Source organism: Calonectris borealis, chromosome 6 (assembly GCF_964195595.1).
Source record: "Calonectris borealis chromosome 6, bCalBor7.hap1.2, whole genome shotgun sequence".
In the NCBI taxonomy this organism is placed as follows: Eukaryota; Metazoa; Chordata; class Aves; order Procellariiformes; family Procellariidae; genus Calonectris; species Calonectris borealis.
In genome coordinates, this window is record NC_134317.1 from 28,330,775 (window position 1) to 28,347,903 (window position 17,129).

Below are 17,129 nucleotides of genomic sequence, written 5' to 3' on the forward strand. Positions count from 1 at the left end.
TAAATGATCTTATTTACTTTTTTGCCTTGATGATTTTTTTAATATTTTTTTTTTTTCCCCCAAGTGGTGTTGAGTTAGTGCTATTGCCTGGATGGAAATCTCTAGATTTGACTCAGAATGAGTCAACTATTGTGTAAGCTATTTTCTACTGGCACATACCAGTAGTATTACCTGGCATTTTGATAGCAAAGCTGATTATTTTAATAACTTGGAATAATATATAATTAATTGGCTGGCAGGGGATTGAGGTAGAAGGGAGTTGGGTTAAATAGTGAGATCAAACAGTACTGCAGTTCTTAGTTTTTACCAGAATTGGGAGGAGATTTAGTGGCAAAGTGAATTGAGCAGTACGTGCACTACAGGTAAGCAAAAACTTTTGGCCTTTTATAACATCTGTGGCCTACTCTTGTCATCTACATAATTGCTTTTTCTTGCACATTTTGTCTACCAATGTTCTCTCTTACTGCTAGTCTGCACTGATAGCCTTGCAAAGGCATTATAGTTTAAGGAGTTTTAATTTAATCTTAAACTTGAAGCTGATTTTGGCTATATCATTAAAAAGGAGTAAGCAGACATTTAATCTAATTTTGTCTTTTGTCCTCCCCTTCCTTTTCTCCCATCCATAACCTTTTATTAAAGCAATTTTAAGTCAGATAATGACATTATTTGCACAGCTTCCTTCATGGTACATGACCAAGAAAAACCGAGTTTTCTTGCAAAAGTTCACTGTCAACAACTAGCGATGAGCCTCAGCTGTGTCAACAAACAATTTTAATTTTGAAATACGAATAGAATCAATTTAGTAACTCATGTTATATTTCAAGGAGAACTTGCTCATGCCAAGAAAAAGCAAAGCAGTTCGTTCAACAGGAAAAAAAGTCAGATAGGTTCAGTTTTTGCACATGTGTGGGCATTATCATTAGAGGCATGGACACATGCATATGGCAAGCTTCTGTTGGTTACTTCGCCATGGATGCTATTGCTTTGTCCTCTGTAGCCTGAGCTATATTGTAATTGCTAAAATCATATCCTGGTTTTCCTCATCTTTATGATCCTGTGAAATAGCTTGCATGTGGTTAAAATAACTTGCTGTGAATTACAAGAAAGTTAAAGCTTTAAATATGCGAACATTTTTAAAAAGCCATAATGTCTGAAGACAGCATCTTCTGCTATTCTAACTCATTCTTTTAGGATATTAGCAAGTCTTACTTATGGCCCATCTTTTAGTTTGATTTTCAAGGTGTTTGATCTCTGAACCTGAGAAATGTGTATTCTGTACTCACCTGGTTGAGATAATCTGTCAACCTCTGTAGCTTAAACCGGTAGCTTGGAAACCTTGAATTTATTCTTTATCTCAACAGCTTCCTTCATTCTGTATGTTGCAATTTCATCTTGAGGACAATGAATGGGTGTGTGTTTAAGATAACTTAACTGTTCGGTAGTTCAGTGCATATTAAACGTGAGGACAAGGCTACAATACACTTAGAGGACATAATACTTCTTTGACAAATTTTTAACAGAAAAAGAAAGGGAGTGTTGACTTAAAAAAGAAAACCATTGAAAGGGGAATAAAAGCAGAGATGAGAAAAAAAATTATGAAGGAGGGGGAGATTAGGAATGAAGTGGAAGAAGGTGAAATAAGACAATTAGGAAAAATGAGCAAGAAAATGCAGTGAAGGCAGTGGAAGCAAATAGTCAGACAAGATGTGTATCTAGCTGAGGGTTTTATTTGGCACCTGTTGTCACAGTATCTGAACACATATCCATATATAATAGTCATAGTGAAGTAAATTGTGTCTGGGTGTTTCTGACACTTCTTGCTTGAGTTAGAGGGGGTCTTTGGGGGTATGAGGAAGGGTAAAGTCTAGAATGAGAAGGGGATTCCCATGCTTTAACTCCTGTGCTTTCTGTGGAAAGATATGCTAAGAAGAGTTTTGCAGCACTTGGGATTCTGGATTTCCATTTTTATTTTATTCGGGTGGGTTGGTTGGTTTTTTTGTTGTTTGTTTGTTTGTTTGTTTTTCCCCCCTGGGAAGCTGTTTTGTAGGTAGCTATTTTGCACCGACAGGACTCTGTGTGTCAGTCTTTCTTGGTGACTCCTTCTTTCACATTGACATTGCCCCAGAATACTGTGTGTGTTAGAGTTATTCGCATATTGCTCCTTGGTCTTAACATTGCAGGGAAATAATCTGTTATTTGGGAACATCTTTGGTAATATAAAGGCAACAATCAAAAGGGAGGAGATACAGAGAAGGGAAAAGAGAAGGATAAACAAAAAAGTTTAAAACTTTTGCAAAATTTTATAAATTATGGAGTAGATTTAGAAATAATTTAAAATCTATAATACTTTAGGCCAATGTTTTAAAGTTATTTTGAAAATTATTTATAACATAGAATGTGGGACTGCATGGATGTGTATTAATAGACATGACTGTACAGTCCTTGTGGAGGAATATGTTAGCTATGGTCTCGCAGCTTGCTTTTGAAAATTAAGCAGCTAGTCTCACTTTAGAAGTCAATCTCAAGTGGTGTATTTTGACAGAATTTTCCTGTGGTGGTTTGTGGTGGTCTTGTATCTGTCCTCCCTGCTGGCATGGTACCCAGCCCAGAGGAACTGCTGGTCACGAACAGAGTCTGCTCTACTAAGAACAAGTAGGAAGCCTAAATTTAAATTTCTATCTGTTTTATAGATATCTAGTATACACGTCACATGAAAGTATCCTCCTTTCCCCCATCTGTAAGCCACTTGCTTTGAGCTTTCAGATGGGAAACAGTGACAGAAGAATGTATTAGAGGTTGTTCAGTTTCATTAGACATTAAAATGACAGCAACGACTGCCTCAGGCTTCTTAGGTTGCATTGATAATGACATTTCATCTTCAGTCAAAAAACAGTAATACAGTGCAGTGAAGCTGAGTTTTACAGTGCTTTCACCAAAATTGAACTTGTTTTCCTTGATAATCCCAGGTGTGGTACTCCCACACTGTAGTGATCGAGTTCCAAAGTGGATGGTGTGGAATTTTCTGTAAGAATAAGGGAAAAAAAAGGTTGAAAGCTCTTTAGCATCTTTCCCCAGCTCCCCAGGGGCAAACCTTTTTCCTATGCAAGTTTATATTGCAAGGTGGCTCCTTCAGAGCATATTCTTAATGTCCCTTGAGTTTCTTCTATGTTAGAATATCCTGTTACACTTTTCTCATAATGGTCTGGGGTAAATGACACACACAGGTGTTTTTGGAAGTACAGAGCCTGGACATGATTTCAGGTTTAGGGCTACTGAACTCAGAGATGAATCGTCTGACTATCTTGGGTTTGCCAGGGTATGACCCTGAACGTGATAACATTATAACAATGTGACACAAGAGAAGCCTTGTTATTACAGCAGATAGATTAGTAGAAGCTAGAAGAAATATTTTTTTTTCCTAGTGTTATCTTAGCCCTAAGTTAACAACATCTGATCAGCAAATGCTTCTGGCATACAATTTACCTGTTGCTTTTGCAAGTCTTGTCTGTTTGGCAATCCTATAGGTTCTAGTGTCTGTCCTCCATGCTGGCACAGTACCCAGCCTTAAAGAACTGCTGGTCATGAACAGAGTCTGTGTGCTCTACTAGGAACAACTGGGAAGCCAATTTAAATTCCTGTCTGTTTTATAGATATCTGTATACAAGTCACAGGCTCTGCATTGTCTTTTGGAACACTTCATCTGGCTCTAATCTGCTGCTAGCTGCCATATTGCTCAATGAATGAAGCAAAAAGCGAATTATTTTATGATTAGGATTGTCGTTGGAGTTCTTATTTAATTTTATAAGCCATAAAGAGTGTTGTGTACTAATGTCTATGCTATCAAGACTAGAATATACTAGTAATTTTGTAAAGCTGGTATGTGTTACTCAGGAGAGTAAGTAAAGATTGTTGGTGGGGGGAGAAGCTAAAATGCTTTGGTTGGCATTGATACCAGGAAGTGGAAACACATGAACTGATGAATAGAGCAAGAATGTCACATCACAACATAGCTGAGAATTTCAGGGTTTTGTTTGGTTTTTTTTTTTTTTAGTTTTAGTTCTAAAAATCTGTGTATTCCCTCCTTTCTCCCAGTTGAAATGCATTAAAGAAAAGCTTTCCATTCAAGTTAGTGCTACAGCGTAGTTGATGGATGACCTTGAGTGCAATATTGCTTAATGTTCTCTTCTTTTTTACAGAAAGATCCAGATTACCTGAAGCTCTGGTTGGATAGTTTTGTTTCTAGCTATGAACAGTTTCTGGATGTGGACTTTGAAAAGCTGCCAACTAGGTATGTAGAATTACAGACCTGTTCATCTTTGTTTGATATCTGAAACAGACCTGGCTGACAGCCCAGTCTTGTTCAATGGCAATACTGCCTTTAAACAAAAGAAAGATTTTTTTTTTTTTTTTTTTTAGTTGTTGAGTGGCACTCCCATTCTTTTGAAGGTCAAGGTGGGTTGGGAATGATGAAACTAGGCAAATACTGGTATTTGCATTATATCAGGAGATGGCATGAGTATTCACTTGTTCTTGCTTGTAGAAATATAATCACTATTCCTTGTGCATTTTTTGAATAAGTATTCATTAAATGTTGCATATGAAATACTATTAGTCAGTATTAGTGCTTGGTATCTGTATCAGGAGTGACTGAAGAGAAGTAGGATGTAGGTAAAGAGTTTTGTAATTTTATTTCAGGGATTGCTTTAAGATTAGGGATGAGATGAAATGCTAAATGAAGTATTTGGATATCTTAGCTGAAAATCTTTTAAAAATTAAAACATGCACAAATGATAGACTTTAAAGTGTTTTCTTTGTTTGCATCCATGAAGACTTCAGTTCAGGGCAAGAGTATTGCTGACTTCAGTCATGTTGATGACCACAAGTTCTCAGATACAATCATGAGGTGGTATTGAAGCCTAATTTCGGACTTCCATATTTAATATTTTGAATTTGTCTGCTGTGTTCTAAGGATCGTGTTTTCAAGACTAACTTTGCAAATGAGGAAGAGAAACTTGGGCTCTGGATGTTTTCTCTTGCTTTTGAGATGCTTGCATGAACTAAAGGTTTTAAGAAAAAAACAAATGTTATAGGATTCAGAAATCATGAGAACTGGTGTCAGTCTTATAGCTGATACCGCTACTGGTGTCTGAATGCAAAGAATGGCTCTCCCTGCATGATGGCTGCAGTCCAAGCCCTATTGAAATCAATGGAAATTCTTTAATGGGCTTTGGATCAGATCCTGTTTGAAATGTAAGTGATAGCCTCTACTGTTACAAGGAAATGAAGAATGCTGCAACTGGATCTCAATGGGTAAAAACTGTGCTTCTCGGCTCTTTGTATTAATTTTTTCTTCATAATGCCTCTATGAATGCAAAATACATAGTGCAATTACCAATAAGCAAGACTTTCAAATTAATTCTTTCAGTTCTTTCAGAAGATCTGTTTTCTTTGTGCTGTCAAAAATGCATCTCACTGTGTTTAGTTAAGGAAAAAAGTTTATCCTTTGACACAGGTTATCTTTAACATAGTGTTTAATATTGAAATCTGAACAGTGGAAGAGAAGAATATTTTGGTACTTTGGGGTTTTTAAGTGTGTTTTGGTTTAGGTGTGTTCATTGGGTTTTTGGGGTTTTTTTTTTGTACCGTAACATAACAAAAGATAAACAAACATGAAGCTTAGTTGTGCAGAACAATAGCAGCATCTTCATTGTGCTAAATGATGGGTTTGTGAGCATGAAAATAGTGTAATTTTGAGGTTAATGACAGGATTAGTGGTTTAGTCTGGAAGAATAGGCCCATGTGGATTTAGACTCATTTGTGTAACAGATGTAGAGAAGACGTATCAGAACAACATAGGGGTGAAGGCAGATCATTCCTGTGCTTTGATGGCTGGATTAAAAACACACTGTTTGAGAGCAGATATTAGAATTAACAAAGAGTTGCAGTTTCTGCCCTTATTTGCATTTGTGAGATAATCAGCCATGTGAAAAGTGGCATCTTTCTGGAGCCTGTCAATTTATAGTGCAGACATTTACATTGTGGAACTGATATTACTGAGCCTGCAAAAAAGAACAAGTAGGTCAGTGTGGAACCACCAAATGTTGATTTCCAGTGACTCTTCTCTTGGGGCCATAGGACCCTGTGAACTGAACTTTTTTTACTGGAGTTGCTTATTAAATAACTAATTCATCTTTTGGTTTTGGAAATAATATATGATGCTAGCTAAAATGAGAAAATGAGTGGACTAATACTCCCCCGCCCCCCCCCCCCCCCCTTATATAAATCTTGGTATGCTTTACAGCTATATGCCTGAAAGACCTTGTGTAGTGAAGGGCAGATGCCAGGAAATAATGAGAAGCTGTGTAGGGAGAAGAAAGCTTATACAGATTGCTGGACAAAACTAACCTTTTGAAAGACAGGCATGAAGTTTTGTGTCAATATAAAACATATCTGGTTTTTTTAGCATCCAAGAAAACACCACTTAAGAAATGTAATGAAACTATTAGTGGTTTTTTTTTTCCTGAAAGAAGGACTCTTAAGTGGCACTGTTGCCTGCTGATTTAACTGATAAGAGTATTTCTTCTATAAATTAAAATACATAATTTCCTGAAATTTGCTTTGGAAATCTGAAAGATGCTACATAGTGCAAAATTAGGAAATCTGTAAATATAGAGGATGAGTGTATCCAGTGGTATGATTTGACTGTATAAGTAGAGCTTATACACTTATGCAGCTTATAGGCTTATAGAGCTTCAGGTCTACCTCCATCTTTGTGCATCTACCCTATATTTTTAAGTGAAATGGTTCATTAATGGTGTTTTCAATGATTTTACAGACAAGGTGAGGTGATTTTACTGAAAAGGTGAAAATAGCTATGCTGACAGCTTTGAACATGGAGCACAAAAGATTAGTGCACCTGTCTGTTATGTCCCTATAAACATTTGTTCATCTCATATGTATTTACTATGAAAAGGATAAAACCTTTACCAGCTGGTGGGAGATTCTCCCCTCCCTCATTGAAGGAGAGGAATTGTCATTTGGTTTAATACTTTTAGAAACAACAAAGGCCTCCAGAGGGTTGTCATGCTCTTCTGCTTTTGATTTGCATGATCTCGAGCAAAAGAGCTTAAAGGAAGCTCATGCAAAGTACCATAGAAACCATACTTTATTAACTTATTGACTTCAAACCCACATAAAAATGATACAGGAATCATGACAAGAATGCTGATTACATGGTTTCATGGTTGTTGAAACGTAAAGCCTGGTTTTACCACTGGCGGAGGAGAGGTTGAAAATCCCAGTGTGTGAGTTTGAGCTGTAATAGGTGACTACAATTTAGAGACTAATTTAACTTCCTTTTAAACACCTGAGATAGCAGTTTAAATTGGTGCATAATGTAACGCAAGGAAATTATAAATAAAAAGAACCCAAATGTGTCAAGATCTTTCTCGTATTTTTGAGGTAGGATACCAGCGTTCAAATAAGGACATCAGTTAAGCTATGATTTTTGAGATTTTTTTTTTTCCCTTCCTTTTGGAATACTTAGTTTGCACAGCTAGTCGTGTCTGGAAAAATTGATCCTACATGTCCACAAATTTAACTTTTAAATTTTTGTGGTGATATAGTAGTAATTTGCTCTGGGGTGAAAAGAAGTTTAATTATTTATAAATATTTATGTTTATTTATATACTCTATAGTATATTCAGTTTGAGTAATCCCGATTAGTATTTCTTGTGCCAGTCTTCCATAAGGCAGTGGATTCTCATGGGTTGTGCAATAGCACAGACAGGCAGCTACTGCAGAGAAAACATTCTTTGGGACGTGAGGCATGAAGGGTATGCTGTTTGCTCTCTTGTAAAGCATTTTATGATCTTACTGAAAAAGACTCGTCGGCCATTTTAGGGAAACTACTTCTGAATATATGATTTCAGCTGTCAAAAATTATGGTCTTCCTAATACAGAGATGGTGAATTATCAGATTATGAGGAGCCATGCTTATAGTCCCAGAGGGTATGGATCTGCTGGCATCTTGAGGGGTGAAGCTGCTATCACAGAAATTTAAAATTTCTTTCTTGGCAGTTGTGTTGGAAAAAAGCAGTTGCTCTCAGTTTTGTGGTTAGTGTCTCTATCAGTTTAGAGCCTAGGCCCTATAAAATTTGTGTTAAAACTTTCTGAATCCCTTGAGGTTCTGAATCCCAGGGTCTGAAAAGCAAATTGCACAACTCTGAAGAGGCAAGGGAATGAACAGTATTTGGTCCTCTGTATAGGTAACGTTTTTTCTAGGACATGGGAGCTTGCTGTCACTTACACCTGTCTATTTGTTTTACTAAATTGGGTCTCTGTTTTTCCCTTCTATATAGGCTTCCTTTTCAACTTATAGAATCATAGAATCATTAAGGTTGGAAAAGACCTCTAAGATCATTGAGTCCAACCGTCAACCCAACACCACCATGCCCACTACACCACGTCCCTAAGTGCCTCATCTACACGTCTTTTAAATACTTCCAGGGATGGTGACTCAACCACTTCCCTGGGCAGCCTGTTCCAAGGCCTGACCACTCTTTCAGTAAAGAAATTTCTCCTAATGTCCAATCTAAACCTCCCTTGGCGCAACTTGAGGCCATTTCCTTTTGTCCTATTGCTAGCTGCTTGGCAGAAGAGACCGACCCCCACCTCGCTACAACCTCCTTCCAGGTAGTTGTAGAGCGCGATGAGGTCTCCCCTCAGCCTCCTCTTCTCCAGGCTAAACAGTCCCAGTTCCCTCAGCCGCTCCTCATAAGACTTGTGCTCCAGGCCCTTCACCAGCTTCGTTGCCCTTCTCTGGACACGCTCCAGCACCTCCATGTCCTTCTTGTAGTGAGGGGCCCAAAACTGAACACAGTATTCGAGGTGCGGCCTCACCAGTGCCGAGTACAGGGGCACGATCACCTCCCTGCTCCTGCTGGCCACACTATTTCTGATACAGGCCAGGATGCCGTTGACCTTCTTGGCCACCGGGGCACACTGCTGGCTCATGTTCAGCCAGCTGTCAACCAGCACCCCCAGGTCCTTTTCCTCTGGGCAGCTTTCCAGCCACTCTTCCCCAAGCCTGTAGCGTTGCCTGGGGTTGTTGTGGCCGAAGTGCAGGACCCGGCACTTGGCCTTGTTGAACCTCATACAGTTGGCCTCGGCCCATCGATCCAGCCTGTCCAGGCCCCTCTGCAGAGCCTTCCTACCCTCGAGCAGATCAACACTCCTGCCCAGCTTGGTGTCATCTGCAAACTTACTGAGGGAGCACTCGATCCCCTCGTCCAGATCGTTAATAAAGATGTTGAACAGGACCGGCACCAAAACTGAGCCTTGGGGAACACCGCTTGTGACTGAGCGAACTTCAGAAGCTAAACAATGTATTGTTCCCCATTTCCCTCAAATAATCAGTATCACAGTGTTTAGTGTCAGTCATTGCATTTCTCCACACTTTTTGATGCTTATTCTTACATAGATCTATGTAAGCAAGTGTCATATTAGTGAGATTTTGATCTAGCTGAGGTTTTTTTTGTTGGAATTTTCCCCCTGACTTTGGCCATGTTGAAGGCTTTTGTAAGCTGTAAGGCTCTTGCTTGTGCCTTCCTTTTCCTGCGTAGAGTTCATAGAGTATGTGTCAGGGTAAACAGCTGGTGCCAAAGGCAAACTCTCTTTAGCATGTGCAACAGTGGATAAACAGTCTTCATCCCAGAGAATGTTCTAACGCATCTGTATATTTCTGTACTGTTCCTGAAATGGGTTTCTATATGGCTGTTCCTGGAGCATTGGCTTAGCTACTGGTTTTGTGATTTTTTTTTTTCTTTTTTCGTGTCTTCGTTTGGTTCTCAATGGTGTATTTCTAAAAATGTTTTAGTTTAGCAAAAACAATAGGCAAGAGTACCTAATGTTCTTCAGGGCCATGTCTAGCCTTGGTAGAGTTCTTACATTTAACACCAACACAACAGTCTTTTTCTGTCTCCTAAAATAATTAGAAAAAAAAAATTTGCTGCGTTAATGATATCCAGAAACTAATAAGGATGGGTCAGCTTTTCATGCAAAATAAGTGTGCCAAGGGTTGAGTGGATTTTTGAGCGCTCCTGCACATTCAGACCCTGATTTTTCAAGTGTTCATTTGTTTAATCTTATTGTGAACAGCTTTCTTTTTGTATTTAATCTTATTTTGTATAGCTTTTTGTAATTCATGGAAAAAAGATAGGAGGTTCACTGTGGATGAATACCAACTGGGCTTCAATAACTATTTAATAATTGGCATCTTGTTTATTTGAACACTTTTAATTTTCAGTACAAAGTTGAAAATGTTCCCGTTGTGTTTAGTTTTCATGTTTCATTCCACTGTGGCCATCCCTTTCCTTATTTAGGGATTTCCCAGGCCACCTGTTTACCTGCTGAAGATCATGCAATTTCTCTGTGGCAATTAAGGCAGATCGTTGCATGAAGGAGCATTTAAGAATCCACTTAATGAAATTTTTAACACTTTTTTTTCAATGCAGTTCATTGCTGGGGATAAGAAAGCTCAAGCTGGCGTATTGCCACCAGGCATTTCCTTGTAGTTCATTAGAAAGCGTTTGTGAGTCATCGGTTCAGTAACCTTTCTTACTTGGTTTATTGGAACACTGCATGAGCACATTGAAATTGATCGGTAACGTGTCATTTGCATGATTAACAATTTTGTGTGTGGTTTTTCTCTTTAGGGTGGATGACATTCCTCCAGGAATATCACTGCTTCCTGATAACATTCTTCAGGTCCTCAGGCTCCAGCTGCTACAGTGTGTCCAGAAAATGTCAGATGGACTAGAAGAGCAGCAGCAGGCTCTGTCACTTTTACTTGTGAAATTCTTTATCATCCTTTGCAGGTATTTGTTCTGATTGTTACCTCAGCAAGGCTATTGCTTTGCTTAAGAAATCTTGATGCAGCCTATAAATATAGATTCTAAAGACACATACAATGTGACTTGACACTTTTCAGTAGAAACACAGAAATGCCACTTCTCACAATCTTCAAAATAAAGGAAGAGGGACTAAAAGAGAGAGAGGGGAGTAATGCAATCATCTTAGCAATGATGTTTGCCATGAGAAGTGGAATAGAAGGGGGTTAAACAGTAAATTCCTTGTAATTACATAAGATATATCTATGGGAATTCAAGATATGGTGTACCTGGTATAAGAAATACTTTTAAAAGAAAAGGCACACTCTAACAAGTGTTGGATATGAAATAACTCAAGAAAGAATTGTACAGGAAGAACTATTTCACATTCTTAACATGCTTATAATTCCATAAACAGCTTAGGAAACTGACTTATTACACTATTAATGCAACTGGCTTCCTTCTGAAACTTATGCCTTATTTTGTAATTCTGTTGAAGCGGGTGAATAAACTGTTGTTAGGGATCTATTCCTCATTATTTCTTCAGTCTTCTATTGTAAACTGCATTAAGAGAGGAAGGGCATAAAATATAATAAGGAATCTCCTTTTCTGAGGAGTGTTTGAAGCAGCTTTTTCTGAGTCCTTTGGCTCTCCTGACTCCTGAAACAATACAAAGGGTTATAGGGCAATGTTTAAGTATCCTGGAATATTAAATATAAGCTGAGTAGGTGGTGGTAATGTGTTTCTGAATTACAAACTATTGTCAGTCTTATTTAATTGCTGAAAAGTTCTCCTTATGTCATCACTTCAGTATCTGATCTTTGTGACTTGTCCTCAAGACTGAGAAATAACATGTGCATGCTATTTCTTTGTTGTGTTGATTTATTTACATTCTAAAGTAATTTATTAGATGTTTGCTTTCCTTGGGAGAATTTAAAGTGAATAAATGCTTGTAGGTAATATGTTTGCTAAAGTTTTAGGAAGTGTATGCGCTAGTAATGTGGGAGAAGTGGAAATTACTGTCTTTGTTATCAGATGCCATTTCTGAGCCTATTTAGAGCATCCTGGGAATCTGCTTAACCTCTGAAACCCCAAATTCCAGATAGAATTGGCCTACAGCAGAGTGACTTGAGCCTTTCTTTTCCTTCCTGTTAGAAAAAAACTTGTGAGCTCTGTTACTGTGACAGAAATAAACATTTGAGTACATGCAGTCTTTTGGAGAGTATTTTTGAAATGCTGATATACTTTTGTATGGTTATAGACAGAATGCTAAAACAAACATTGTTTGAACTCGCCTCAGATGGTACACTGTGAGCATTTCTGTGGTTTTGTGTTGTCTTCATAGAAATTTGGCTAACGTGGAGGAGATTGGGATGTGTTCATACATTAACCATGTTATCACCATGACTACATTGTACATTCAACAGGTATGTGGTTAACAATTCTCATCTGTTATTTTGCCATCCGATACTTCCTGTTCCTGCTTATGTGATCTACTTTTTCAATAATAGTGTGTGTGGGGAACAGTTTGTGGGCTCAGAACTGTTTTGGAGGAGACCAAGATTAATTTTCAACTTCTAGAAATTTTCTGACCACAGCTTTCTTTTTTTTCCTCAGTTAAAAAGCAAAACAAAAGAAAAAGAAGTGGCAGATCAGACCCCCATAGAAGAATTTGTGAGACATGCATTGGCTTTTTGTGAAAGTCTCTATGATCCATATCGAAACTGGAGGCAGCGAATTGCAGGGTATGTGTGGACTGGGACAGGATTATAAATACTATGGTTTATGATAACTTGAGATAAACAACATGTGAAGTTTCTGACAGAACTACTGCGGCCTGATGTCAAACTAAAATAAAAAGTAGTTACATGTATATTCTTCTGCTGTTGCATTTTACAACTGTTACAATTGATAGCCTTGACCACTTGATACTTGTGTGTTAGTTTTTTTTCCTGAAGATACACTCTTAAGAATAGCATTAATGAAATAGTTTTTCTACCAGAATTAACATCATGAAGCAGGCGTGCTTGAAACTGAACTTCATTGCCACCAAAGTTGTCAGAGTACTAATATCTCCTGTTCCATTTAGTGGAAAGCTGAGTTGCGAGGCTTTTTGAAAGGTGGGAAGTGTAGAAAGCCAGGAAGTGGGCTTTCCGAGATGCTTAATTTCTGTCATTCTAGGCACAGGCCCTCTTCTTTGAAACTGCTAGTGATTCAGTTCATCTGCTATAACTGGCTCTTCAGAGACCTCTTATAAATTTCTGAGAGATCTTTTTCATGTACAGTTCTCCCTTATTAGTCCCAAATTAATTACACTAATGTTAAATGTACATAGTCCTGTAGAGTTAATGTGTTTTTCTGCTGTGTGTACAAGGGCTGAAGTTGTTGTTTGCTCTTTGCCGCTATCATTCAGAGCTGCTTTTCCTTTAGATCCTCAATTTTATTTCTGTCAGGACCATTTTGACATGCATCAAATATTGGACCTGTGCATGCAAATAACTAAAGGCATAGAGAGATATCTCATGTTACCTAGTCTTTTAAAACCTCAGGTCCATTCTCACAGCATACATTCTGTAGAATGCTGCATTTGTGCAGCAAGTCACTCATCTGTCTCTGTGCAAACAGAGTGGGGATCATGTGAGCTGTGTACTTTGGCTGCTGGGGTTTCTTTGTAGCTCGAAACCTGCATTATGCCATAATTCTGCGTGGACTCCAGGCTTCATCAGGCTGTTACGGAAACAAAAGGTAGTATTTTCAATAGCAGCTTGAATCATTGTGCACAAAGTTTTAAGGAGCATGTAAGGATCACAACTTCTGGTATTTTTGTGCAACATGAGAATTCCCCTTTTCTAGGACAGAGCATGAATTGACACCAGTTCTCACATATGGCCTGCCAGCATATTGCTAAGCTGTTTCCAGATTTAGTGTAGATAATGCCAGCACATCTCATGGTATCTTAGGTAGAGTATAAGTACTCAAAATCAATGAATTTACAACCCATGAAGGTGCAGAATTTAGCAATGAATCGATATGATCACACCACAGAAGAGTGTTATGCTTTCTGAAACTGGATATGATTTAAAGTTAAAACAAAATTGAATTTGAGGATATACTAAGAGGTGTTTGGTTGTAACTGACCAACATAAAGGTCCTTCGATTGCTTTCTCCTTTCAAAAACTGGCCCATTTTTCTATACTGGTGGAACAAGGAAGCCAGAAGGAATGGGGTAGGCAGATGTGGTTGAATTAGGGCAAAAGAAGTTGTTGAAAATCACAGTATAGATATGTTGCATCTTTGAAAAGAAGTTTATAAGTGTATCAGTAGAACTGTATCCCTTTAATTTGATGGTCTGCGCCCCCCCCCCCCCCCCCGCCCCCAACCCCATAATAATGTTTTGTGCCCATTTCAAATTGCGTGGTTAAGAAATTTGGCAGTCTATCTGGTGGCTTAGTTACAATAAGCAAGGACTAAATAACAGATTGCTGGCTTTTTTTTTTTTAAACTAAACCAGTTAAGGTATTTCTAGAAGCAGAACAGTAAATACAGGATTAGCTGTGATTAATTTTTTCTGGATGAAATACTACTTTACTATTTTTTTTTTTGATCCTGTAGGCAAAAGATAGCTCCTGATTTTTGGCAGTGTTTTCTATTACGAAGTCATAAATTAGTAAGTCATAAACAAAGGTATCATATCTAATTTCTTTGGTGTATCTTTTTTAATGTAATTGCAGACGTTTCCTTAGTCCAGTTGAAAAGAGCAGACAGAAGTATAAACCAGCTTCCCTCACTGTAGAGTTTGTCCCTTTCTTTTACCGTAAGTATTGTCAACAGCACGTTTAAAAATAGTCATCTTTGGAGGAGTGAACTTAGTAATTCCAAGTGCCTTTCCCCTGAGAATGCCTGATAAATGTAAAAGCCCCTTACTTGCTTTCTGAGGCTGAATGAAGTGGGTTGCTTTGTTTGCTTGTTTTTTGCTCTGAGCATCACTATCTTGCCATTCTTACTCATCTTTGAAAACCTCGTTTTTTTCAGACTTTCTTTCAGTGCCTAACATGGTTTAATAGGGTTGGTTCTGTGAATTGCCAACTTTCCCATTTATTAGGGTACATATAGTGATTGCACGTAAGATCCCTGTAGCAACTGTAATGATAACTCGCATGGAAAAATAATCTTAGGAAAGTGTTCATGCATTTTTGTCTCTTAATACAATTTAACAGCTAGAAAGAAGGAAACTCTGTGCTATCCGACTAGCAAATGCTCCTTGGACTGCAGTTTGGGAAACTGCTCTGTTTTGTCTCTGGTTAAGTCATTAAATATCATGATGGCTACTTTGGAATTAATGTGTTCTTACTATTACAGATTGCCTGTGTGAAAAAGGAGGACTTATGTGGCCATGTTCTGTACTTAAATCTTAGGAAGGTGGGATGCCCAGCTAATTTGTCACTTTAGAACACCAAAGTGCTAGTGCCAACAGAATTGAAGCAGCAGGAATATGCTGGAGGGATGGGGGTATGAGTGAAATCAGCCGTTTTTGCAGCTATCTGTTAACTCAGCCTTAACTGAGGACAAAAAAGGAAGATTTTATTCCTAGAGTGGTAGCATTTATGAATTTGGTTTCTCTAGGTTTGAGTTACCTAATCCTCCTGTTCCCTGAGATTCCCTCCCTGTGTACGTAAAATAGGCTAGCTGCCAAAAAGACCAAAAAGCTGATGCCAGTAAAATGCCATTATCTTTGTGCCAGACCATTGGAAACCCACTCTGAAGGCTGCTACTAAGGAATGTCATCTGCACGTTCTCTCCTCCCCATTCAATGCATTGCACTCTGGTTCCTCCTAAATCCCTTAAATACTTATACTGTGACTGAGCTACAGGTGTACTAATTAACTGGCAGATACTCATCTGCTGGTTGGCCAGCTGGCGGGAAAGACAGAACAAGAAATTGCTGAGCATGTGCTTTAGACATTCTGCCATGGCAGCACTAATTTGAGGCTTTTTTGGTCTACCCAGCCTAATGATTTATTCACAATCTGCTAGGTACTGCGCTCTTGAATTTGTCTGAGGTTCCCCAAAAGATTCAGAGGCTATAAGTCAAGGGAATGGTGAGACTAGCAGACTAACGGTGTGATCATCTAAGCTTTGTTTCCTTTGAAGACCAGATTTAAAAAATAGCTGTGCAATTTTCTTTTAAAAAAGGCTTATACATTCAGTATAGTCAGAAATCTTACTTGCCAATAATTGGTAATTGTCTTAAAGGTTTTATTATTATTTTAATGAATATAAAATTCTTGCATTTTCAGTTTCTATTGTTTGTTTAAAATCTCAGTTTTTACAAACCCAAGTCATTATCAGTTCTATCTGATAAAGTTATTGGAAGTTTACGATGGTTAATTCCAAATAAAATAATCCTTTGTAGTTTGTTGCAGCTGCTTTGAGTCTAGTGTTATCACTATAGCAACAATATCCAGGTTGTATCTATTGCTAAGAAGAGTTCCTGAGGCTGTTTATAACTAATTTATATCAGATATAGCATGAGAAGAGATGCAGGATAATTGTCTTTAAAGAGACTACTGCTAGAAAGGTTACACACCTGCACAGGCTTTCCTAGGAAGTTTGGTTTAAATGGAGCAAGCTCAGGAACTGTTTTTCTGAGCTACATGCACTGCATATGTCATTAGAGTTTCTGTGCCAAAATTGCTCTAACCTTCATCATGCTTGCTCACTGCTTGTGTGTTAACATGTCCTTCTATTTCTCATTAGTATGGACAAAATGGGCTCATTTTACATTATGGATCAGATCAACAGTTGTTGTATGACTACAGTTCTGTCAGACTGCATGAAAAGTTTTATGCAAAGCTGAAGGTCTGGCCCTGTGAATTCCTGATAAATATGGTCTTGTCGTGTTACTTTGATAATTCTGGAATTGATGTCTTTGTGTCTGATTTATATCAAAGACAGTGGATATTATATAGTTGAAAATTTTTTAAAATTTGCATGATGACAGGGAGTAGAGGAGCTTTTTTTTTTTTACTATTTCGTTTGTTGGTGGGTTTTTTTGAGAGGAAAATCTTTGTATAATTGATATGGCCAGAATAAGGAATCCTTCTCCTTTTTATTTACTCCAATCAGAATGCTTTCAAGAAAGTGAACATCTCAAGGAAAGCCTAAAATGTTGCCTGCTACATCTCTTTGGAGCTATTGTGGCTGGTGGTCAGGTAAGGATGTTCTAAACTCTTTTTAGCT

The 17,129-nt window shown here is 38.0% G+C and overlaps 1 protein-coding gene across 16 annotated transcripts in view; it reads left to right on the forward strand.

Moving 5' to 3' along the window:
- NBEAL1 (neurobeachin like 1) overlaps positions 1-17,129 on the forward strand; it is a 94,822-nt gene that overhangs the window by 16,085 nt on the left and 61,608 nt on the right. For all 16 annotated transcript variants that reach the window (XR_012674133.1, XR_012674132.1, XR_012674130.1 and 13 more), the window contains 6 exons: positions 4,197-4,288; positions 10,716-10,877; positions 12,235-12,316; positions 12,507-12,634; positions 14,621-14,703; positions 17,016-17,101. Coding sequence is in view for 12 of the 16 variants with exons in the window: in XM_075153399.1 (XP_075009500.1) it covers positions 4,197-4,288; positions 10,716-10,877; positions 12,235-12,316; positions 12,507-12,634; positions 14,621-14,703; positions 17,016-17,101 (633 nt within the window). In the remaining 4 variants the exon portion in view is untranslated. The remainder of the gene's footprint in view (positions 1-4,196; positions 4,289-10,715; positions 10,878-12,234; positions 12,317-12,506; positions 12,635-14,620; positions 14,704-17,015; positions 17,102-17,129) is intronic.